Source organism: Bufo gargarizans, chromosome 5, assembly GCF_014858855.1.
Source record: "Bufo gargarizans isolate SCDJY-AF-19 chromosome 5, ASM1485885v1, whole genome shotgun sequence".
Classification (NCBI taxonomy): Eukaryota; Metazoa; Chordata; class Amphibia; order Anura; family Bufonidae; genus Bufo; species Bufo gargarizans.
This window is the reverse complement of record NC_058084.1, coordinates 312723055-312748033: the sequence shown is the minus strand read 5'-3', so window position 1 is coordinate 312748033 and position 24979 is coordinate 312723055. Positions and strand designations below refer to the sequence as shown.

General features: G+C 44.3%; 1 protein-coding gene across 1 annotated transcript; it reads left to right on the top strand.

The window, feature by feature from the left end:
- Nucleotides 1-1868: 1868 nt before the first annotated feature.
- On the top strand, nt 1869-18090 carry LOC122939432 (zinc finger protein 432-like). Its single transcript, XM_044295498.1, has 4 exons — nt 1869-1904; nt 1988-2111; nt 8891-9481; nt 17999-18090. Exons 2-4 carry the CDS (start codon nt 2027-2029, stop codon nt 18088-18090), a joined length of 768 nt encoding a protein of 255 aa, XP_044151433.1. The 5' UTR covers nt 1869-1904; nt 1988-2026.
- Nucleotides 18091-24979: the final 6889 nt, after the last annotated feature.

The window sequence follows — 24979 nt, the reverse complement described above, 5'->3', positions numbered from 1 at the left end:
GAAACAGAATGTTTTGCATAACCCTTTTTGATATTAGCAATGTGTTCACTGATTCTAATCTTTAATGTTCTTTTGGTTCTACCAATATACTGGCGTTTAAACGGACACTGTAGTAGATAGATGACTCCAGATGTATTACATGTGAGACAATCATTTATCTCCCAAGTAAATAAATTTAAAAAGCCTGAATAAAAAATGGAAACTATCAAATCCATTACCAGTCTTCTAGATCAAGATTTTTTCCATGACTCTCCCATTCGGACTGTATGTGGCGCCAAAATCTTCACCAAGATCATGACCGTCTCTAGCTATTTACATTACATCAGCAGAAGATTCTGATAATACCAGATCTGGACAACTTCCTCATCTCAGCTGGCTCAGAACATCTGCTACAATTGTATGTTGAGACAGTCCTGCAGACATTTTCGAATCTGGGATGGCTGGTAAACCTAGAGAAGTTCCACCTAATCAACAGTTGGCAGAAGGTTTTCCTGTTGCAGTAAACTCCGATCCCTTAATGCAGGCATGTCCAAACTGTGGCCCTCCAGCTGTTGCAAAACTTCAACTCCCAGCATGCCCAAATAGCTGTAAGCTATCCAGGCATGCTGGGAGTTGTAGTTTTGCAACAGCTGGAGGGCCGCACTTTGGACATGCCTGCCCTAATGTCATTACTTCCTGCAAACAGGACTCCCTGATGACATCAGTCTCTTACTTTTGCTGTCAATGTAGCAGCCTTCAGAGATAATAACCATCGTAATTCTCTTGACTTCTTCCATGTTAGCTGTCTCAAGTTTCTCTGGAAAGACAAGATGTTTGTCAGCTCACTAAAGGATCAACACATGCACTCATTCCATCTTACTTACAGTTTGCTAAATTAGTGGGATCATACATGAAAATAATAGTCCAGGTCACCATTTTCTGTTCACATAATTTACACGAACAGCAACTTTATGATCCAAAATTGGTGTTCGGTGGACAGCTATGGATATGCAGATGTACAATGAACTTTGATAAAAATGTGAGCAGGGCCATGTGCATGGATGAGGGTTAGTATTGTTTCTTTCAGCAACTCAGGGCCAGTTGCCAAACATCGTATTTACCCCTTTGCTGAGTTTATGTGGCATTCACAAAAAAAGATATTGTGAACAAAGGTTTGTGGCCTCCACAGGCACCAGACCTAATAGTGTGCGACAGAATATGGAACTTGTGGTGTTGCAGAAGGTATTCTTGAACATAAGATGGGAACAAATTCGGAGAAACCACTTCTATTATCTCTTATAATGGTAAGTAGGTCATTCTTTAATTATCCCGTAAAAACTTCACAAAAGAATATAGGGTTCTGTTTTTCATAGCCCACGTATAAGACATCTCAAAAGCTAAGTCACCTCCATCATACATTATTGGTGGTCTAATTGTAAAAACACTTTGTTGCATATAAGATGTTCTTCCACATCCTGCTTGTGTTCCTTCAGGTGCCTTAGGTACAAGACGGTCTTGGCCAAAGTTTTCTTTTAAATACAATGTTCCTTTCCATCATTGACCCACCAAGAATAAAGAAGGACAGAAACTACTTGGCTGCAAAGATATAGACCTCACCCTGGAGATCATCTCCTTGATAACTGGAGAGGTGAGAGTCTCACATGACATCACTCTTATCTCTAGTAATAAAACATGGAAATGACTGGAAGGGTGAAGGATTCTTAGAATCTCTGTAGTGATCGGCGTCTCCCCATACACAGGATTACACAGTAGTGAAGAAGTCGTCTGGTGAGTGTGTGACACCCTGTGTGTCAGGAGGAGGAGCAGGACCCAGAGCCCCATCACCGAGCCTCCACCTCTTCCCTGATACATGAGCAGAAGATCTAGAACTTACCACCAGGATCACTGAGCTGCTGAGCGGAGAGGTGAGCGCTGCTGGGAATGCTGGGACATTATACAATAACGCCAAGGGAGGGGTCTGGTAATGACTGTGTCCTTGTGTTGTCAGGTTCCTATAAGGTGTCAGGATGTCGCTGTCTATTTCTCCATGGAGGAGTGGCAATATTTAGAAGAACACAGGGATCTTTACAAGGATGTCATGATGGAGAATAGCCAGCCCCTCACATCACCGGGTAAGAGGAGACCTTCCATGACTGTAGAGGAGAGAACAATTTTGAGAGTCACCTAGATTTACTCATCATTAGTGATTCGTGAATTTCCTGAAATTCCTTTAGGGACTGATTCATACTATCTGGTCTTCAGATGTTATTCTGGTATGAATAAATTCAGTCTGTATTGGGAGTGCCCTAAAAAGTCAAATATGAAACTCTGAGGTCTCCTAGTACTGTATCCAACCCATTTGAAGCTCTTTAACTTGAAGACAGCATTAGTAATGTCAAAGTGACAGCAAAATAATGCCTATGGGTAAATGGATGATAGTCCGCCATAACAAAGCCTGTTTAAAAAATGTGTTTCACTGTGGGATTATTTATACTTTAATTTTAAACAGTACAAAAACTAACCATTCTTCTGGAAAAGTAGCAGATTAGAATTTTTTCAAGGAAAATTAAAAAATATATATACATAATGCTCTCCACCAATACACTATGATGCAGAAAAGGCTTCTGTGATCAACTGTTTTTTTTTTTTTAAACTGCAATGTTTTTAAATAGTTAATTGGACAGTACAATACACAGCAGCTCATACACAGAAAAACATGCCAGGAGGTGAATTAAGGGATCTACATCGGGGTAATACAAAAAAAAAAAACCTTTCTGTCAGTTAATTAAATATAACTTCATGTTGTCTCACAAAGCTCTCCCTGACACTAAACTAGTTGTATTCTGCATTTAAAGATACAATTTTTTTCTGTCTCTCTGTCATATGTCCTATCACATCAATGTATAACCCCAGAAAATACATGGATTCTCTTTGTCAAATGTGCAGATACTATTTCTCCTTTCATATTAGAGACACCAGAGAGATGTACTCTTATGCTGTCTTTATACGCCACTCTTAGTACACTGTCTTGTCACATCTGTGACAGGTCTCAGAAGGTCTGAAAGATTATCTACGCATTAGTGATCTGACAGCCTCTTTCGGTTTCACTTTGTCTGTGTGTTGCTGGTATGTCCACACCTCCTGTTCAGGTGTGGATTATGTGACGTTTACCTCGCCCTATTCAGTCTGACTTTTCCCACCACTCCTTGCTTGGGATAGCTTCATTTGGTCTTGGAAGAGCTGGAGTGTGGTTCGTGTTGAAGTCCTGTTCATCCATCATCCTCTGAAGTTAAGTGTTCCGCTTGTTGTGTTTTGTATTCCCCCCCCCCCCCGGTTGTTTACTAGGCCTCAGTGAGACGCTAGTTCCTTCACCAGGGAAGGAACAGGTGGTCTCTGCCTTGTCATTATCTTTAGGGCATCTGAGGGTCACCAGGCTTTTCTAGGTTCCTGTGTATGGGTATCTCTACCATCGAGAGGTGCCCTGGATAATTAGGGCCAGGAGAAGGGTTTTATAGGTGGTGACCCTTTTACTTCCCTAGCGGTGAGGCCTAGTGTCTTTCCCCTTTCTTCTTGATTGTATTTTGGTGTTCTCCCCTACTACATCTGTGACATTATCCCAAGCCGATACCACCATTTTTGTTCTGATCTGTGCAGCTATGGATACTATGTCTGCACTGGTCGAACAGCTGCAGAATCTGACTTTGGAGGTAGCAGACCTCTGCGCAACTGTCTTGCAGATTCAGAGTCCACAGGCTGCTGATTCCGGTGGTGGGTCCCAGGCCTGTCCTGAACCGAAGGTGCCTCTCCCGGACAGGTTTTCCGGGGGTAGTGACAATTTCATCCGGTTTAGGGAGTCATGTAAATTATACTTTGAGCTGCGTCCATACTCTTCTGAGGATGAGTGTCAACGTGTGGGTATGATTATTCATTGCTTAAAGAGCTTAAACACTACTGCCTGTACGGCTACTAACCACTCTTGTCCCAGACTAATAAAACATAGATTTTACTTCTGTTAAAAAATGGGTGAAATAATATATTGTGAGCTACCTATAAGGTAAAAAACACTGTACCCCATGAGACTTGCTGTGAATTGGGGGTCACTTACGTGTATGGGTTGGCGGGAGTGCACTAACACCGCTCAGCCATACACCAGCATCCCTACCCGGAGTCGGTTAAGCGACTGAACCCAAGGCAGGCCAGATGGTCATTGTTTTTCACCAGATTTAACTTCATCATCACTTACCGCCCTGGGGTTAAGAACATCAAGGCGGACGCTTTGTCACGTAGCTTTCCTGGAAGGGGGGGGGGGTCTAATGACCCTAGTCCCATTTTATCTGATGGGGTAGTCATATCCGCTCTTTATCCTGATCTTGAGGCCAGGGTGTTGGAGGCACAGGAGGATGCTCCGGACTCTTGTCCTCCGGGGAAGTTGTTTGTTCCCTCCGAATTACGTCACAAGGTGTTTGAGGAACATCACTGTATGGTGTTTGCTGGGCACCCTGGGAACAGATTGACTGTAGATCTCATCTCTCGCAGATTTTGGTGGCCGGGGTTGAGGACTATGTGTCAGCCTGTGGTACCTGTGCACGTGCTAAGGTGACACATACTCGGCCTTCCGGATCTCTGCTATCATTGCCCATCCCGTTCAGATCTTGGACCCATTTGTCCATGGATTTTATCACGGATTTACCGAATTCTTCGGGAAAAACTGTGATTCTGGTGGTTGTAGATCGTTTTAGTAAAATGGCACAGTTTATTGCATTACCTAGTCTACCCAATGCTAAAACTCTTGCACAGGTGTTTGTCAACAACATCATGAAACTACATGGCATTCCCTCTGATGTGGTGTCCGACAGAGGGACTCAGTTTGTTTTCAGATTCTGGAAAGCGTTCTGTACTCGTCTGGGTGTACAATTGTCATTCTCTTCGGCTCTTCATCCTCAGTCGAACGGACAGACGGAGCGCACTAATCAGAATCTGGAGACTTACGTGAGATGTTTTGTTTCAGAGAATCAAGAAGAGTGGTCTTCATTTTTGTCGAGCTGAGTTTGCTATAAATAACCGTAGACAGGAATTCACTGATAAGTTGCCATTTTTGGGGGCATATGGGTTCCATCCACAGTTTGGTACATTTTCTGGTGCTCAAAATTCTGGCATTCCTGAGGAGGAACGATTTTCCTCTTCTTTGTCTTCTATTTGGCGGAAAATCCAAAATAACCTGAAAAAGATGGGCACCAGGTATAAGCATGCGGCTGACAGGAAGCGTATGAGGGGTCCAGACCTGAGAGTGGGTGATTCTGTGTGGTTGTCTACAAGAAACATTAAACTTAAGGTACCTTCTTGGAAGTTGGGCCCAAGATTTATTGGTCCATATAAGATCACTGCCATTGTTAACCCTAGCCTTCCGTCTTGAACTTCCTCAGGCATTGAAAGTTCCAGCGACTGATGTTAATGCTAGTCGTCTGGTGAGAGCATTCCACAGAGCTCATCCTGATGAGGTTGGTCCTGGGTGCCCAGAGGTCACCCGTAGAAGTGGGGGTACTGTCCCATCTGTGACAGGTCTCAGAAGGTCTGAAAGATTATCTACGCATTAGTGATCTGACAGCCTCTTTCGGTTTCACTTTGTCTGTGTGTTGCTGGTATGTCCACACCTCCTGTTCAGGTGTGGATCATGTGACCTTTACCTCGCCCTATTTAGTCTGACTTTTCCCATCACTCCTTGCTTGGGATAGCTTAATTTGGTCTTGAAGAGCTGGAGTGTGGTTTGTGTTGACGTCCTGTTCATCCATCATCCTCTGAAGTTAAGTGTTCCGCTTGTTGTGTTTTGTATTCCCCCCAACCCCTTCCGGTTGTTTACTAGGCCTCAGTGAGACGCTAGTTCCTTCACCAGGGAAGGAACGGGTGGTCTCTCCCTTGTCATTATCTTTAGGGCATCTGAGGGTCACCAGGGTTTTCTAGGTTCCTGTGTATGGGTCTCTACCATCGAGAGGTGCCCATATGGATAAAAGTTAGGGCCAGGAGCATGGTTTCATAGGTGGTGACCCTTTTCCTTCCCTAGCGGGGAGGCTTAGTGTCTTTCCCCTTCCTTCTTGATTGTCTTTTGGTGTTCTCCCCTACTACATCCGTGACATGTCTATGCACCAAAAAGTGAATTTGTATATTTTAGGTAGAACATACACCAGTTTCCTGGTCAGGGGCGTAACTATAATTCACATGGTCACATAGCAAAATTAGACCACCTAGTGTAACAAAATAAAAACAGCAACATATGTAGCAATAATCGAGGTGTAAGCAAATATGAAGGAGCACACTCAGAAGGGAAACACGAATGGTGATAGTAATAATATACTTTAATATTCTAAAAACATACCCCAATTTTTTTTAAATAAAATCTACATATAACGCAATAAATAGTGGATGGCGTTCGGGGTCCCCACTCTTACACACAATATTGCACTATTGTGGAGATTCCTGCGTCCACAAGTCCTCAGTGAAGCCGCTATGTCAAGCGACTAATATAGCATAAAACAGTCACTATGAATAATATTGAAACATATGGCAATGTGACGGCAATGTCCCAATCGGAGTACTGTTCCCGTTAAGCGTAGATCCTGTTTCTATATCTTTAGCACTTTAGCTGAAGCCAGGCTGAGCAATAATTGTGTTTGCAACACAATTATTGCTCAGCCTGGCTTTAGCTAAAGTAAAAAAAATAAGCCCTCCGTAAAGCTATGTGAATGGAAATATAAAATGTTATGGCTCAAGGAGATAGGGAAGAAAAATTAAAACACAAAAAAAAATAAAAAAATCCGGTAGTGAAAGGGTTAAGTAACCGGAACAGAAAAGGCCGAAACGTTCCAATCTGAAATTTGTCAAATGTGCAGATACTGCAGATACATATTTCTCCTTTCATATTAGAGACACCAAAGAAGGTATAATAGCATATAATACATACAAACGGATTCCAAAAACGTTGGACACTAAACAAATTGTGAATAAAAACTGAATGCAATGATGTGGAGATGGCAAATATCAATATTTTATTTGTATAGAACGTAGATGACAGATTCAAACGTTTAACCGAGTAAATGTATAATTTAAAGGAAAAATAAGTTGATTCAAATTTTCACGTGTCAACAAATCCCCAAAAGTTGGGACAAGTAGGCAATAAGAGGCTTGGAAAAAGTAAAATTTAGCATAACGCAGAGCTGGAAGGACCAATTAACACTAATTAGGTCAATTGGCAAACATGATTGGGTATAAAAAGAGCTTCTCAGAGTGGCAGTGTCTCTCAGAAGCCAAGATGGGTGAGGATCACCAATTCCCCACAATGTTGCGCAGAACGATAGTGGATCAATATCAGAAAGGTGTTACCCAGCGAAAAATTTTGCATCTATCATCATCAACTGTGCATAACATCCATTTCGAAGATTCAGAGAATCTGGAACAATCTCTGTGCGTAAGGGTCAAAGCGTAAAACCATACTGGATGCCCGTGATCTCCGGGCCCTTAAACGACACTGCACCACAAACAGGAATGCTACTGTAAAGGAAATCACAGAATGGGCTCAGGAATACTTCCAGAAACCATTGTCAGTGAACACAATCCACCGTGCCATCCGCCGTTGCCAGCTGAAACTCTACAGTGCAAAGAAGAAGCCATTTCTAAGCAAGATCCACAAGCTCAGGCGTTTTCACTGGGCCAGGGATCATTTAAATGGAGTGTGGCAAAATGGAAGACTGTTCTGGGTCAGACGAGTCACGATTCAAAGTTCTTTTTGGAAATCTGGGACGCCATTTCATCCGGACCAAAGAGGACAAGGACAACCCAAGTTGTTATCAACGCTCAGTTCAGAAGCCTGCATCTCTGATGGTATGGGGTTGCATGAGTGCGTGTGGCATGGGCAGCTTGCATGTCTGGAAAGGCACCATCAATGCAGAAAATATATTCAGGTTCTAGAACAACATATGCTCCCATCCAGACGTCATCTCTTTCAGATGAAGGACCCTGCATTTTTCAACAAGATAATGCCAGACCACATTCTGCATCAATCACAACATCATGGCTGCGTAGGAGAAGGATCCGAGGTACTGAAATGGCCAGTCTGCAGTCCAGATCTTTCACCTATAGAGACATTGGCGCATCATAAAGAGGAAGGTGCAACAAAGAAGGCCCAAGACGATTGAACAGTTAGAGGCCTGTATTAGACAAGAATGGGAGAGCATTCCTATTTCTAAACTTGAGAAACTGGTCTCCTCGGTCCCAGAGTCTGTTGAGTGTTGTAAGAAGAAGGGGAGATGCCACACAGTGGTGAAAATGGCCTTGTCCAAACTTTTTGGGGATTTGTTGACACCATGAAATTCTGATTCAACATATTTTTCCCTTAAAATGGTACATTTTCTCAGTTTAAAACTTTTGTTCCGTGATTTATGTTCTATTCTGAATAAAATATTAGAAGTTGGCACCTCCACATCATTGCATTCAGTTTTTATTCACGATTTGTATAGTGTCCCAACTTTTTGGAATCCGGTTTGAACATAATGGAGTATATCAGAAAACCACAATATAGCACCTGATAGAACCCCCTAACCTCTTGGCCTATAGCAAGTGCTATGGCTATAGTTACGCTGATGTTTCTGGTGTTGGTATTGTTACATATGTCGGACTGCGTAGACCTCACCCACATTTTCGGGAAGGGAGAAAAGTTGCAATTTTTTTTTGCTAAAGTGGGATTTCCTTTTTTTATAAGTAAATATTCTTTACTTGCTGAAATTGTTCTGTGTCCTGTTTTCTTACATCTATTTACTTTGTTTACTTGCTTACTATTGTCTCAATAAAGGTTGGTTTTTCATTTAAAAAAAAATCTGTTAATTTCTCTGTGAAAATATGAAAATTTTGTATCTTTTTCCAGGTAAAGATGGGATGATCGACTCCCATGGACATCTCTATTTATCTTCCCATCATGAAGAAGAAGATAGCAATATCACACAAGCAAATTCAATAACTCCTAATGTACCCTCAGTCCTTCACAGTGGAGATATATCCACCGATACCGTTGGTCACAAGAAACCTTCAGCTAATCAGTCACTGACTTTCAAACAAATAACTGGACATAGATGGGGGAAAATATTTTTACGTGGGAAACACTTTAAAAAGAAATCTAATCTTCTTGTGCATGAGAAAAATCACATAGAGAAGGGGACATTTTCATGCACTGAATGTGGAAAGTCTTTTACCAGGAAATTACTTTTAGTTAGACATCAAAGAACTCACAAAGTAGATAAGCCATATACATGTTCAGAATGTGGGAAATGTTTTATGTGGAAGGGTTCTCTTGAAAAACATCAGAGAGATCACACAGGGGAGAAGTCTTTTTCATGTTCGAAGATGGGAGATGCTTTACCCAGAAATCAGATCTTGTGGGACATCTACGCTGTCACTCAAGGAAAAGGGTATTTCCATGTACAGAATGTGGAAAATGTTTTAACCATGAATCAAACTTGTGAGACATCTAAGAAGTCACACAGGAGAGAAACCATTTTCATGCTCAGAATGTGGGAAATGTTTTAGCCAGAAAACAGGTCTTGTTAGACATCAGACAACTCACACAGGAGAGAAGCCATTTTCATGTTCTGAATGTGGGAAATCTTTTAGGCAGAAATCATTTCTTGTGGAACATTTAAGAATTCACACAGGAGAGAAGCCGTTTTCATGCTCAGAATGTGGAAGATGTTTTACGCATAAATCAACTCTTCTTCATCACCAGAGTACTCACAAACGAGAGAAGTCGTTTTCATGTTCAGAATGTGGGAAATCTTTTAGTCAGAAATCATTTCTTGTGGAACATTTAAGAATTCACACAGGAGAGAAGCTGTTTTCATGCTCAGAATGTGGGAAATGTTTTACCCAGAATTCGAATCTTGCGAAACATCTACAATGTCACTCAAGGAAAAAGCCATTTTCTTGTTCAGAATGTGGAAAGTGTTTTATCCACGAATCAAAACTTGTGAGACATCTAAGAACTCACACAGGAGAGAAGCCATTTTCATGCTCAGAATGTGGGAAAAGTTTTACCCAGATGGAGGGTCTTATTAGACATCAGACAACTCACACAGGGGAGAAGCCATTTTTATGTTCTGAATGTGGAAAGTGTTTTAGTCAGAAATCATTTCTTGTGGAACATCTAAGAACTCACACAGGTGAGAAGCCATTTTCATGCTCAGGATGTGGAAAATGTTTTACCCAAATCAACTCTTCTTAATCATCAGAGAACTCACGAACGAGAAAAGGCATTTTCATGTTCACAATGTGGGAAATATTTCAGCCAGAAATGGGCCCTTGTTAGACATCAGAGAACTCACACAGGGGAAGAACCATTTTTTGTTCAGAATGTGGGAAACGTTTTAACTGGAAATGGGTTCTTGTTAGGCATCTGAAAAATCACACAAGGGAGAAACCATTATAATGTTCAGATTGTAAAAAAATGTGGCAGATGTGGCAATTCATTGTAGGACCTGCTGCCTAACAATGCCTTCTGATGTATAAAGTGCAAAGAATACAAGTCACGTCCCCTGTCACCATTAAAGGGCTTGTGTTACCTCGAACATTGGTGGCATATTGCTAGGATATCAATAATAAATAGCACTCTTCTTTGCAAATCCTTAGTGTGGTTTATTAGTTGGACATATTAGCTGGCCAAGTTGCTGGCGGTGCAGTCACTGCTATACCATTTATTAGAGCTTGCTGCTTTTAGGGAGCTGATGGTGTGTACTCAAACTCACTGAAAGATATCTAGTCATGATTATTTCTCCCAAAAAGCCATTCCTGCCTTGTATTCGGCCTGTTTCTCACACAAGGCATTTATTCACCTCCTCCTCCACGGACAACCTTCTGTCACGGCCATGGTCATGGTCGTGACTCCTGTGTCCGCATGCTGTTGCCTGCGGTTTGGTTGTTGTTGTTCAGCCACAGATGAGGGCCGCTAGTATGTTGCCTCACTTGTGGTTGCCGCTGGCAACATGTGGTTGTACTTGGCAGTGTAGCAGCCGGAGCTGGTGCTAGGTTGCTTACTGTCAAGTGCATGCGGTTACACCTGAGTTGTGTGGGTGTATGTATGCACTCTGAATGTCTGGTGTGCACTCTGTTTTATGTTTGGTGTGCACTCTGACATTTTCCTTTTATCTGTGGCTGCCCGTGGCAACGTTTGGGGTTTAGTACATGTGGTGGCAGTGTCTCGGCCTTTTGGCCGGCTCCCAGGACACGTCTGCCACACATGTCGTTGTCAACGGTAACAGCTGCAGTGAGTATTTGTGTCTATTTTCCCTTATGTGGTCTCACTACACTTCCTGGTGTTGGAAGGGTTAATTCCTTTCTGTGTGTGTGTGAACACTGGGTGTGTCTGTGTGGGTGTGACTACTTGGGCCTATAAAGCCTCATTGTTATCTCCAGTCTGAGGGGTACTTCAGCCATGACTAGCTGGAATAGCCTCCTGTGTTATCTCACCTGCCAGTGGGGGCCACCCTTGTGGTCATAAGTTTAAGTTTATGTGTGATGTTTAAGTTGATGTTTTCCATTATTATTCAGTGCAGCTATGGATCTGGGTTCCTGTGTGTGTGCTGAGTTCTATTTTGTATTGTTGTGGACTTCAGCTTGCCTGCACACGGATCCAGTCAGCAAGGCTGTGGCAGGTGGCTGGAATTAGTTCAGTTCATCTGCCATATCCATAGGCCTGTTTCTGTTCCCCTTTTTCCTGCAGCTTGGCCAGTGAGACTCCTGTTCCTCCGTGTCCAGAAGGAACAGGTCGTCTTACCCTTCACTCCTAGTTCAGGGACCGGCGGAGGGTGAGTAGGGATCCGAGGTTCCTGAGCATGGGCCCTCCTACCTTCAAGGTCGGCCCATGCAGCTAGGAGTTAGGGACGGATTAGGGATGCGTTAGGAGGTGACCTGCTCCTTAATTCTCTCGTCCTGGCCGAGCAGTGGTTAACATCTTCTGGCATCGTGGCTTATTCCCCGCCACCTTACCTTCCGTGTCCGTGTTGGTGATCCCTCGTCTCTCTCCATGTTCCTATGTCTGGTCGTCTGCTGGCAGAATTCCGTTAGTGGTCCAGCTGCGTGCTGGTTAGGAGTGTCTGCCGGCAGCGACTGGAGTGGGGACGTGAGTGGAGAGTGGACGCAGTGTCAGTGCGGTCTCCTCGGGCTGTTTCTTTGCTGGTCTCTGGTTCCTGTGTGTTGTTCCAGAGGCTGGCAGTCGGATCCTGGTTCCTGTGTGTTGTTCCAGGGTCCGGCAGCAGTCCTGGGGAGACTCGCAGGTACTGACACTGATTCCCTTTCTCCTATCCCCTTGTGTGAGTCCCTCACTAGTTTTCTTTTTTTTGGTGGGGGGGGGGGGGGCTTTGAGGGGTGGGAGTGTCACGGCCATGGTCATGGTCGTGACTCCTGTGTCTGCATACTGTTGCCTGCAGTTTGGTTGTTGTTGTTCAGCCACAGGTGAGGGCCGCTAGTATGTTGCCTCACTTGTAGTTGCCGCTGGCAACATGTGGTTGTACTTGGCAGTATAGCAGCCGGAGCTGGTGCTAGGTTGCTTACTGTCAAGTGCATGCGGTTACACCTGAGTGGTGTGGGTGTATGTATGCACTCTGAATGTCTGGTGTGCACTCTGTTTTATGTTTGGTGTGCACTCTGACATTTTCCTTTTATCTGTGGCTGCCCGTGGCAACGTTTGGGGTTTAGTACATGTGGTGGCAGTGTCTCGGCCTTTTGGCCGGCTCCCAGGACACGTCTGCCACACATGTCATTGTCAACGGTAACAGCTGCAGTGAGTATTTGTGTCTATTTTCCCTTATGTGGTCTCACTACACTTCCTGGTGTTGGAAGGGTTAATTCCTTTCTGTGTGTGTGTGAACACTGGGTGTGTCTGTGTGGGTGTGACTACTTGGGCCCATAAAGCCTCATTGTTATCTCCAGTCTGAGAGGTACTTCAGCCATGACTAGCTGGAGTAGCCTCCTGTGTTATCTCACCTGCCAGTGGGGGCCACCCTTGTGGTCATAAGTTTAAGTTTATGTCTGATGTTTAAGTTGATGTTTTCCTTTATTATTCAGTGCAGCTATGGATCTGGGTTCCTGTGTGTGGATGTGTGTGTGCTGAGTTCTATTTTGTATTGTTGTGGACTTCAGCTTGCCTGCACACGGATCCAGTCAGCAAGGCTGTGGCAGGTGGCTGGAACTAGTTCAGTTCATCTGCCATATCCATAGGCCTGTTTCTGTTCCCCTTTTTCCTGCAGCTTGGCCAGTGAGACTCCTGTTCCTCCGTGTCCAGAAGGAACAGGTCGTCTTACCCTTCACTCCTAGTTCAGGGACCGGCGGAGGGTGAGTAGGGATCTGAGGTTCCTGAGCATGGGCCCTCCTACCTTCAAGGTCGGCCCATGCAGCTAGGAGTTAGGGACGGATTAGGGATGCGTTAGGAGGTGACCTGCTCCCTAGTTCTCTCGTCCTGGCCGAGCAGTGGTTAACATCTTCTGGCATCGTATGGCTGAGGGTTTTCCCCATCCTCAGCCGTCACACCTTCTGTCCCCAACAGCAGCATGGTACAGTGTTGCTCCCACTCCCCCTCCTTCCTATTACATGTGTCAAGTCAAGCGTTGCCATGTAGTGTTGGAGCTGATCAGCCTGGGCGAGAGTAGCTACACAGGCTGGCAATGTCCAGGAGACTGTCCTTGCATTTCAGCCATTCTTACGTGACGAGGGATGCTCTCCTGGGCTTGCAGTGATAGAATGGTCTGCCATTACACCACTTAATCCGCGATATTCCAACTCGCTGGAATTCAAATTATTTTGTCATGCACCAAATGGCCTCAGCAGGGAGCATATGTTGTTTCGAGATCAGGCACTGGCAGCTCATTAAAAATGTGTGTCAGGTGCAGAAGTCCTTTATAGAGGCCACAAAATTTGTCAGTAGGGACAAATGCGGCGTTAAAGGGGTATTCCCATCTATATAATCAAGTTTCATTCAATTACACCCCCCCCAATAAACTTTTTACTAAATACAACCAATTTAAAAAAACCTACTATTCTTTTATAAAATCAAATTCAAAAAACACTAGTTTATAAGCGCTGCCCATGGATACGGCCGCCGCTCGCCGGCCGCATCCATTGGCCGCGCTTGCGCACTCCTTCCCTGGTGATCTAGCGGCGGCTGTACTTTTTATCAAGATCGCGCACGTCGCCGGGCGGTCCGCGCATGCGCAGATCTATTTTCCTTTGAGCCGCGTTGTAGCGCAGCAAAGAGGAAAATAGATCTGCGCATGCGTGGCCGATTACTTCGTGGAAGGGAGAGAGGACTCAGAGAGCGGACGGCGTGGGAGAGACAGCGGGGTGAGTATATGTTATATATGAGATTGGGGGCTGATGGAGGCACTTGAGGGGGCAGACGGACTGACTGATATTTGGGGCGGATGGATGATGATGGTGGGCTATTGAGGCTAATGGGGTAGGGCAAAATGAGGCTAAAGGGGGGGCTATATGAGGCTAAAGGGGGGGCTATATGAGGCTGATGGGGGCGCTATATGAGGCTGATGGGGGCGCTATATGAGGCTGATGGGGGCGCTATATGAGGCTGATGGGGGCGCTATATGAGGCTGATGGGGGCGCTATATGAGGCTGATGGGGGCCTATATGAGGCTGATGGGGGCTATATGAGGCTGATGGGGGCTATATGAGGCTGATGGGGGCTATATGAGGCTGATGGGGGCTATATGAGGCTGATGGGGGGCATATGAGGCTGATGGGGGGCTATATGAGGCTGATGGGGCCTATATGAGGCTGATTGGGGGCTATATGAGGCTGATGGGGGCTTATATGAGGCTGATGGGGGCTATATGAGGGCGATGGGGGGCATATGAGGCTGGATGGGGGGCTAATGAGGCTGATGGGGGCTATATGAGGCTGATGGGGGGCAGATGAGGCTGATGGGGGGCATATGAAGGCTGATTGGATTGCACTCTGGGCTATATGAGGCTGATGGGGGGCTATATTAGGCTGATAGGGGGCTATATGAGGCTGATGGGGACTATATGAGGCTGATGGGGGACTATATGAGGCTGATGGGTGCCTATATGAGGCTGTGGGGGCGCTATATGAGGCTGATGGGGGCCTATATGAGGCTGATGGGGCCTATATGAGGCTGATGGGGGCTATATGAGGCTGATGGGGGCTATATGAGGCTGATGGGGGCATATGAGGCTGATGGGGGTCTATGAGGCTGAGGGGCTAATGAGTTTGATGGGGGCTATATGAGGCTGATGGGGCCCTATATGAGGCTGATGGGGCCCTATATGAGGCTGATGGGGGCTATATAGGCTGATGGGGGCTATATGAGGCTGATGGGGGCTATATGAGGCTGAATGGGGGGCATATGAGGCTGATGGGGGCTATATGAGGCTGATGGGGCTAATGAGGCTGATGGGGGCTCTATGAGGCTGATGGGGGCTATATGAGGCTGATGGGGGGCATTGAGGCTGATGGGGCTATATGAGGCTGATGGGGGCTATAGTATGAGGCTGATGGGGGGCATATGAGCTGATGGGCGCTATATGAGGCTGATGGGGGCCATATGAGGCTGATGGGGGCTATATGAGGCTGATGGGGCTATATGAGGCTGATTGGGGGCATATTAGGCATATAAGGATATTGTAGCAGAGCTAGGTATGCGCTGGTACTTTCTCAGTGATTGGTGAGGTGTGGGATTATCAATATATGGCATATAAAGAATGGTGGAGAGATAGTACAGGTGTAGGACTGACCATAAATGGTTTCTATGTAGGCAGAGCTAGGTATGCGCTGGTACATTCTCAGTGATTGGTGAGGTGGGGATTATCAATATATGGCATATAAAGAATGGTGGAGAGATATTACAGGTGTAGGACTGACATAACCAGGGGATATGTAGCAGAGCTAGGTATGCGCTGGTACATTCTCAGTGATTGGTGAGGTGGGGATTATCAATATATGGCATATAAAGAATGGGGGAGAGATATTACAGGTGTAGGACTGACATAACAAGGATATGTAGCAGAGCTGGGTATGCGCTGGTATCATTCTCAGTGATTGGTGAGGTGGGGATTATCAATATATGGCATATAAAGAATGGTGGAGAGATATTACAGGTGTAGGACTGACATAAAATGGTTATGTAGCAGAGCTAGGTATGCGCTGGTACATTCTCAGTGATTGGTGAGGTGGGGATTATCAATATATGGCATATAAAGAATGGTGGAGAGATATTACAGGTGTAGGAACTGACATAAAATGGTTATGTAGCAGAGCTAGGTATGCGCTGGTATATTCTCAGTGATTGGTGAGGTGGGGATTATCAATATATGGCATATAAAGAATGGTGGAGAGATATTACAGGTGTAGGACTGACATAAAATGGTTATGTAGCAGAGCTAGGTATGCGCTGGTACATTCTCAGTGATTGGTGAGGTGGGGATTATCAATATATGGGCATATAAGAATGGTGGAGAGATATTACAGGTGTATGACTGACATAAAATGGTATGTAGCAGAGCTAGGTATTGCGCTGGTATATTCTCAGTGATTGGTGAGGTGGGATTATCAATATATGCATATAAAGAATGGTGGAGAGATATTACAGGTGTAGGACTGACATAAAATGGTTAGGTAGCAGAGCTAGTATGCGCTGGTACCATTCTCAGGGATTGGTGTGGTGGGGATTATTCAATATATGGCATATAAAGACTGTTGGAGAGATATTACAGGTGTAGACTGACATAAAATGGTTATGTAGCAGAGCTAGGTATGCGCTGGTACATTCTCATGTGATTGGTGAAGGGTGGGGATTATCAATATATGGCATATAAAGAATGGTGGAGAGATATTACAGGTGTAGGACTGACATAACAGGGATATGTAGCAGAGCTAGGGTATGCGCTGGTACATTCTCAGTGATTGGTGGGGGTGGGGATTATCATATATGGCATATAAAGAATGGTGGAGAGATATTACAGGTGGTAGGACTGACATAAATGGTTATGTAGCAGAGCTAGGTATGCGCTGGTTACATTCTCAGTGATTGGTGAGGTGGGGATTATCAATATATGGCATATAAAGAATGGTGGAGAGATATTACAGGTGTAGGACTGACATAACAGGGATATGTAGCAGAGCTAGGTATGCGCTGGTACATTCTCAGTGATTGGTGAGGTGGGGATTATCAATATATGGCATATAAAGAATGGTGGAGAGATATTACAGGTGTAGGACTGACATAACAGGGTTATGTAGCAGAGCTAGGTATGCGCTGGTACATTCTTAGTGATTGGTGAGGTGGGGATTATCAATATATGGCATATAAAGAATGGTGGAGAGATAGGGTAATACACTGATATGTGGCTGAGTTGAATATGCCACGTTATTACTCTAATGTAGTACAGCTCTAATGGTAACAAATCTGCATCTGTGCTGTTCAGTGATTTTTTTTTTTATAGGAGACAAAAAAACGAATCATATGGATACTAGCAGACATGCATTTGGGCTGCAGTAAATTACAGTTTCTGCTGCACAGATAGGGTTTGGAATAGATATGAAAACTTTTATGTGTAGTTCGTATTCAGGTCATCTAAATGGTAGTCAATAAAATCACTGACCATTGCTCCACGGACTGATTCTGAGTCCTCAGCAGGAGAGATGAGCTTCACAGACACTTCCTGGTACAAGCCAGACTGGTGAGTCATACTTTTCACATGAACGAGCACGTAGGACTCAGCTCTCAGTGTGATGTCATAAGGAGGCGTGGACAGGCTTCAGTCCTAGCTGCCTAAGCCCGCCCAGCCTTAGAAACAGAAAAACAGGAAGTGATTTGTGAAGTAACTGCAACTCTGGCTGATTTTGCAAGATGGGAATACCCCTTTAACAATCTATTCCCCTCATATTTTATCTCAGAACAGACTCTAATGCTCATGCGAAGAATAACAGCTAGCACATCTTGCTTTCCTCCCTGTAGTTATTAGGGAACCACAAGGAGAGAGTCCAATGAAGGATGAGGAGCTGCCAGTGGAGGAGGATGAGGTGAAGGATGATAATCACGACACCTAATCGTCTTAGTAGGGGGTGGAGCCAGAAAAAACTGGCTCCTCGGGCATGCTAGCCAGAATGGGGACCTATAGCTTGCTTGCTTATGTACGGACATGCATATCAATTCACATCAAACAGTCTAATGATTACTGGATATCCATGCTTTTAGACCCCCGCTATTTAAGCTAAATTAGGGAAATGCTTTCCTCCCCCAAAAGGGAGGCCAAATTACGTTATTACCCAGAAACACTGTGTACACAGCGTGCTGCCGCTTTCAGCAAGCAGATGCCTGCCACTAGCGTGTCTGACAGGGAGACTCCTCTCCGGGTCCTGCAGGGTCACCCATCTCCTGCCGCAACAAACAGCAGTAGCCGCCGCAGCAGCCAGTTCAGTCTCCTCAACCATGATAGAACAGTTTTTCACCTGCTGCACCATGCTGAGGCAAATCAGCAAGTGGAGACCTCTCACCCTCAGTTTCCAGGTTAGGCCTACCTGCTCTCTGTCTTCATTCTTGCCCAGCCTCCAGTGTCATCTTAGAGAGGGTTTTTAGCGCTGCAGGCAATGTGGTGCTACCCAAACAGACCAAGTTGTCCTCCTCCAGTGTCCAAAACATCACTTTTGCTAAATAAGCCATGTCTGGATTTGAAAGGATTTTCACACTCTTCTGACTGAGGCCATAAATAGATTCTAGCCTCGGTGATGGTGCCCCATCTTTCCACTGTTGTTGTCTGCCCATCATCATCTTCTGTACAGCTGCTGCCACCGCCATCATACCACTACTGCTGTATGCCTGCCAACATGTACCATAGGGCTGCTGCCAGCACCTGCTTGTTGCCAGTCCCCTACTGCCACCACTATTAAATGCTTTGGGCGCAATATTTTTTTATTATTGCATTATACTTATTTTGAGCTAAAAATAATTTCTACTGGTCTTTATTAACAATAAGGAATCCTTTTTGTGTATGGAGCTGACATGCTCTACTAGCTGCCTATGGATGTTGTCTTTTTCGTCATCTGAGGAACAGCAGGACTTCTTATCTCTCTCTGCTTTCTTACATTATAAATAGTGATGAGTAACAAAGACTATTATTCGTTTTCACAATATTTCACAAATTTTTTGCCTAATATTCGCCATAAATTAGCAAATTCTAAAATTCGTGATCTTCAGTCATTATTTCTTGATTGCAAAAAATGGCAATGTAATATTGCACATATTGTGTGCGCAAAACAGGCGTGGCTCACTTTGCTAGAGGAGCGGCCCCGTGCAGGCAGCAGTCCAGCACTAGAACCAACTCTCCTACCACGACAACCGCTGCCGGCACACAGCAAAAAATGTTTTACAGCCAAAAAAACTATACAAAGAAGACAAAGAGGGACCTTGAGATGACTTTATTGGGTTTGGGACAATGGGTCAAAAATCTAATAAAATAGGGATTCAGAAAAATAGACAGAAAATGACTTTTTTTTTTCAAAGACGAAAGACAAAGACACTAATCCCTTACACAGCAGAGTAATTCCTATCACAGGACACAAATCCCTATCACAGCACAGAAAAACAGACAGCAAATGAAGTACCGATATTCGCAATAAAAATTCACGATTAGAATATTAGCGATCAACACTAATTCTAAATACTCATTAAAGCTCAATCCTTATCTTACTAATAAGAATGTGCCTTGAATAAGTGTTTATGACCTCTTAATAGTTTAGAGATAAGGGCTTCTTAGATAGGGCACAAAGTGAAAGTACCAGTCACACAACTAGAAAAACAGTTAACCCTTTGTGACAGAACAGCTCCATAGTTTTAATAAGGCCAATTGAAAATATGATTTTTAGCCAAAAATAAGTTAAATGCCATCATTAAAAAAAATGCCTCCAAAGGTGTACATAGTCTTTAAAGCTACGCATCCACCGCTACTACTACTACCCATACACAGCCAATCTACTGCTTTATATGTTTCATGCTATGCTGGCTTCTGCTGCCACTACTATTGCGGTCCTTTCCACATCCACCCTGTACGTTCTGAACACTTTTTAATCTGACAATTAACACTTGTGTGGTTGTGTGGACAGACATTCTGACCCCATCAAGGCATAATTTGGGATGCTTGGTCCCAACAAGCCACTGTTTTTCTTTTTTTCTTTATCCCATATCACTGTTTGTTTGAACATCATCTGCCACTGATAAGGAACATTTTTGAAAGCTTTAGAATATGAAAAAGCACGAGACATGTGCTGGCGCGGTGTGTTTTAAAACGAGCTGTTGGTTAATGCCGTCAAATGTGGGTTAACCCGTAGCTATATATGTCAGTTTCACTCAGATATGATTTGCAATATATTGTCATTGCATTCAAGAGCTTAGGGAGGGGGAGAGAAAAAGCCAAAATAAACCAATTTTCAGGGCAATTGGAGTCACCCCACCCAGTCACTTTAATTCAGGTAGCATCCAATCAGGTCCAAACAGAACTTTTTCCAAAATTCGGTGAACCACAACTGAATTTAAAAGGTTCACTCATCTCTAGTGCGTCACTTACAAAAGCAAAGATAGAACCAGCAATGGCCACCCTAATAAACATTGTTCAAAGTGTCAGCACCCCCGGTGTTCAGCTCTCTCCAATGCACATGTGCTTGTGCTCCCGCGTCATAATGTGATGACATCACTACATGGCAAAGGGATCATAGCCAGTACGCTTGCGTGTAGACACGTGTGCTGGTAACTTAGCAACAGCCAAGCCAACAGCTTTGATTGTAAAGTGCCTCATACTCCTATTCAGTGTCTGACTATCCAATGATACTGAATGACAGCCATGGTTAGTGTATGGGGAAGACATGAATATAAATGGAACAAAATAAAAATCCTTAAGCCAAACAAAATTGTGAAACATTTTAACCCTTTCTCAACGTGATGTAATAGTACATCACATGTCAGGTCTTTAAAGATGGCACCTGCTCTGAAGCAGAGTTCCCAGGTGCCTGCTGTTTCACACAGCAGACACCTGGGGATAAAGTCTGCAACTGGCGGTAATGCCGCTTGCAGACATTTAACTTCTCAGATGCCGTGGTCAAATGTGACCACAGCATCTGAAATGCAAAAAAACAGAAGCATGCGGTTCCCAGGCAGGAACGCCTACCCCGGGCTGAGATCAGGGAAGGCGTCCACTGCAGTAATAAGTTAGAGCCTGTACTGGGCTTCGGAGCTATTACTGGTACATTCCAATTCAGGAAATTTGAAAATATACTGATCTTTGTATAGGGTAATGGATAAAATGCCATTACTTTATACGAATTGCAATCTAATGATTGCATGTTGTGGTCCCCTTTGGGACCTAAAATTGTTTTTTAAAATGTTTTAAAAAATATAAACAATTTATCTAAAAATTCAAATCACCCCCTTTTCCCCAAAATAAAAAATCATCATAGACAGCTTTGCATCTGAAAATGCCTGTACTATTAAAAATTAAACATCTTATCCCATACAGTGAACGGCGTAACAGGAAAAAAAAATCAATACGGCCAATTCACTGTTTTTTTCATCACTTCACCTCCCCAGTATAAAAAGTGATCAAAACATCACACCCCCCAAAAAAATTGTATCAATAAAAACTACGGATCATCCCACCAAAAATCGAGTCCTCACACTGCTTCGTAGACATAACTATTAAAAAGTTATGCGGGTCAGAATATTCAGGTGAAAATAATAATTAAAGGGGTTATCCGAGTTATTTTTTTGTTCTTTCTATGTTTCCTAACTGGGCAAATATAACAAATTTACAATTAACTCACTTTATCTCCAGTTGCTGGTTTCTCAGATTTCACTCAGGGTCACATGACCGGTGATGTCAGCTTCTCTCCCTGCTCTGATGATGTTCATTCATAAGCCTGTAAAGGAGATGTTACTGTGCTGGCCACGCCCCTTCACTGCCGGGCTGCTCTCTATCCTAGGATTCTTAACCCCTTCAGCTGCACAGACACAGGGCTGAAGTGTTTACTGTGTAGCTGCAGGCAGTGAGGAGACAATTGCTGGGCAACAGGAGCTGAAAGAGAAGTTCTGCAAAGCATTACAGGTAGGGGGAAGATCCTGTGTGTATTAGCAGTGTCATTATACAGCTGGGACTTGTAGTTCTACACGTACAAGTTGCTGTTTCTCCCAGCACTCAGGGCAGCTCTTGTATCCACTCCCTTGGCAGTGTCATTATACAGCTGGGACTTGTAGTCCTACACATACAACATGCTGCAGAGTCTCCCAGCAGGCAGACATGTCACTCAGGGCAGCTCTTGTATCCACTCCCTTAGCAGTGTCATTATACAGCTGGGACTTGTAGTCCTACACATACAACATGCTGCAGAGTCTCCCAGCGGGCAGACATGTCACTCAGGGCAGCTCTTGTATCCACTCCCTTGGCAGTGTCATTATACAGCTGGGACTTGTAGTCCTACACATACAACATGCTGCAGAGTCTCCCAGCAGGTAGACATGTCACTCAGGGCAGCTCTTGTATCCACTCCCTTAGCAGTGTCATTATACAGCTGGGACTTGTAGTCCTACACATACAACATGCTGCAGAGTCTCCCAGCAGGCAGACATGTCACTCAGGGCAGCTCTTGTATCCACTCCCTTAGCAGTATCATTATACAGCTGGGACTTGTAGTCCTACACATACAACATGCTGCAAGTCTCCCAGCAGGCAGACATGTCACTCAGGGCAGCTCTTGTATCCACTTCCTTAGCAGAGCAGGGGGAGGGGCAGAGATTTTTTTATTGCATGTAAACAAAGGCCCAGAAAAGAACCAGGGAAATGAGGAAATATATATATTTTTTGGGCATAAAACTTGCTTAGCTCAGTTATACATCAGATTTTCAGTGCTATATAATTTTTTTTCATAACTCGGACAACCCCTTTAAGTTGTTTTCAAAGTTTTTTTGTTCAGAAAGACAATACAAACGTGGTATCGCTGTAATCGCAGTGACCTGGAGAATGAAGGGAACAGGTCAGTTTTATCTCATAGGAAACCCCATAAAGACAAATCCATAAAACTCTGAAGGAATTACATTTTTTTTTTTCCAGCTTCCCAATACATCCTATGCAATATTAAATGGTGCCATTAGAATGTACAACTTGTCCTTATACGGCTATGTGAACGGAAAAGTAAAAAAGCTATGGCATCAAGAAGACAGGGAGTAAAAAACAAAAACACAAAAATGGAAAATTGCTCGGTCATGAAGAGGTTAATATATCTCAGCTGTCGAGTAAAAACCCTGGAATTCTGCGTACAGGGTATTGAAGAAAAGTGAGAGTCTCTGAGAGACTTAATGCCGGAGATGATAAGACGCAGAGGTGGTGGGAACGTCCTCATGTGTCTTTGGCTAACTATGGAAGATGGCTTCTCCATTCTAGCTTCCACACTACTCAACTGCCAGGAGCAACTCCACCAGACGCAACCTAAAAGTTAGTGGCTGTAGGACCTTTGATGATGTCACAGTCATGTGATCAGTTACATGGGAGGGCTGTAAATGTTACTGGCTGTAGGACCTTTGATGATGTCACAGTCATGGGATCAGTTACATGGGAGGGCTGTAAATGTTATTGGCTACAGGACCTTTGATGATGTCACAGTCATGTGATCAGTTACACCCCACACGGCTGTCCTTGTTTTGTATTCAGGTAAAGAGAGATTGTTAAAGTTTTGCACTTGGGACTGCTTGTTGTCAGGGATGTTATTTTACATGGGACTGTATTTTGGAGGAGGCTGCGGGGAGTTTTATTTACATGTGAATGCATGTTGGAGGAGTCTGAAGGGAGAGAGAGGGATGTTTTTGCAGGTGAGCTGCCTGTTGGAGGGGTAGTGAGGTTCTCCTGTACCTTCTGGTGCTTGGTGGTCTTGGTTCCTGATATTGATGGCCTGTCCTCAGGTTAGGTCATTAATATCTGATCGGTGGAGGTCTGACACTCCTGCACCCCCACCAGTCGACTGTTCCCTGCAGCCTCCAGTACAGAACCTAGCTCATAATTGGAACAGGAAGCAGACGGCTCCGTTCAAGGTGTAGTGGCCGTGCTGAGTTACTGCAGCTCAGCTACCACTGAATAGAGTGCTGCGCTGCAGTACCCTACATTACGGACCTGTGCTTCCTGTTCTAGGTTCTGTACCGGAGGCTGCAGGGAACAGCTGATCTGTGGGAGTACAGGGTGTCAGCATACCTCCCAACATCCGAAGAGGAACAGTATGTGCGGCGCAAATGTTTTCAGCATTATGTCACGCCTCTAACTCCGCCCCAAAAATAACTAAACAACAAATCTCCTCTAGTCTAAATGCCCCAACATATTAATTATTCCTCCTTTATGCCACCACACAGTGGTTATGCCAGCATTGTGCCTACTTCACAGTAGTTATGCCCAGATATGTGCCCCCTCACAGTAGAGATGCCTTGATATGTGCCCCCTCACAGCGATGCCCATATGTGCCCCTCACAGCATTGTGCCTTCTTCACAATAGTTATGCTCAGATATGTGTCCTCTCACAGTAGCGATGCCCAGATATGTGCCCCCCTCAAAGTAGAAATGCCCAGATATGTGTCCTCTCACAGTAATATGCCAAGGTGTTCCCTCGCATTAATATGCAAAGTTATGTGCCCCCTCACAGTAATATGCCCAGCTGTGCCCCTTCACAGTAATATGCCCAGTTATGTGTCCCCTCACAGTAATATGCCCAGGTAAAGTAATATGCCCAGCTGTGCCCCCTTCAGCAACGCAGTGTAGAGGCAAAAGACCAGGTTGTAAATCACTCTTCAGTGTTTATTCACACTTATAACACAGCAGTCACTTTTCAGGCTCGGTGCTTGTTCACACACAGAAAAACTAAATAAAGTTCACCTGGTCTCCTGGGTGTCAGTTCACACCCGGCTGAATGCTCA

Bases quoted from the DNA above. Each gene is read 5' to 3' on its own strand.
- LOC122939432 (XM_044295498.1), top strand. From the start codon at position 2,027: ATGGAGGAGTGGCAATATTTAGAAGAACACAGGGATCTTTACAAGGAT. The intron at 2,112-8,890 runs GTAAGAGGAGAC...ATCTTTTTCCAG, and splicing joins CCAGCCCCTCACATCACCGG to GTAAAGATGGGATGATCGAC. The intron at 9,482-17,998 runs GTGAGACATCTA...TCCTCCCTGTAG, and splicing joins TTTAACCATGAATCAAACTT to TTATTAGGGAACCACAAGGA.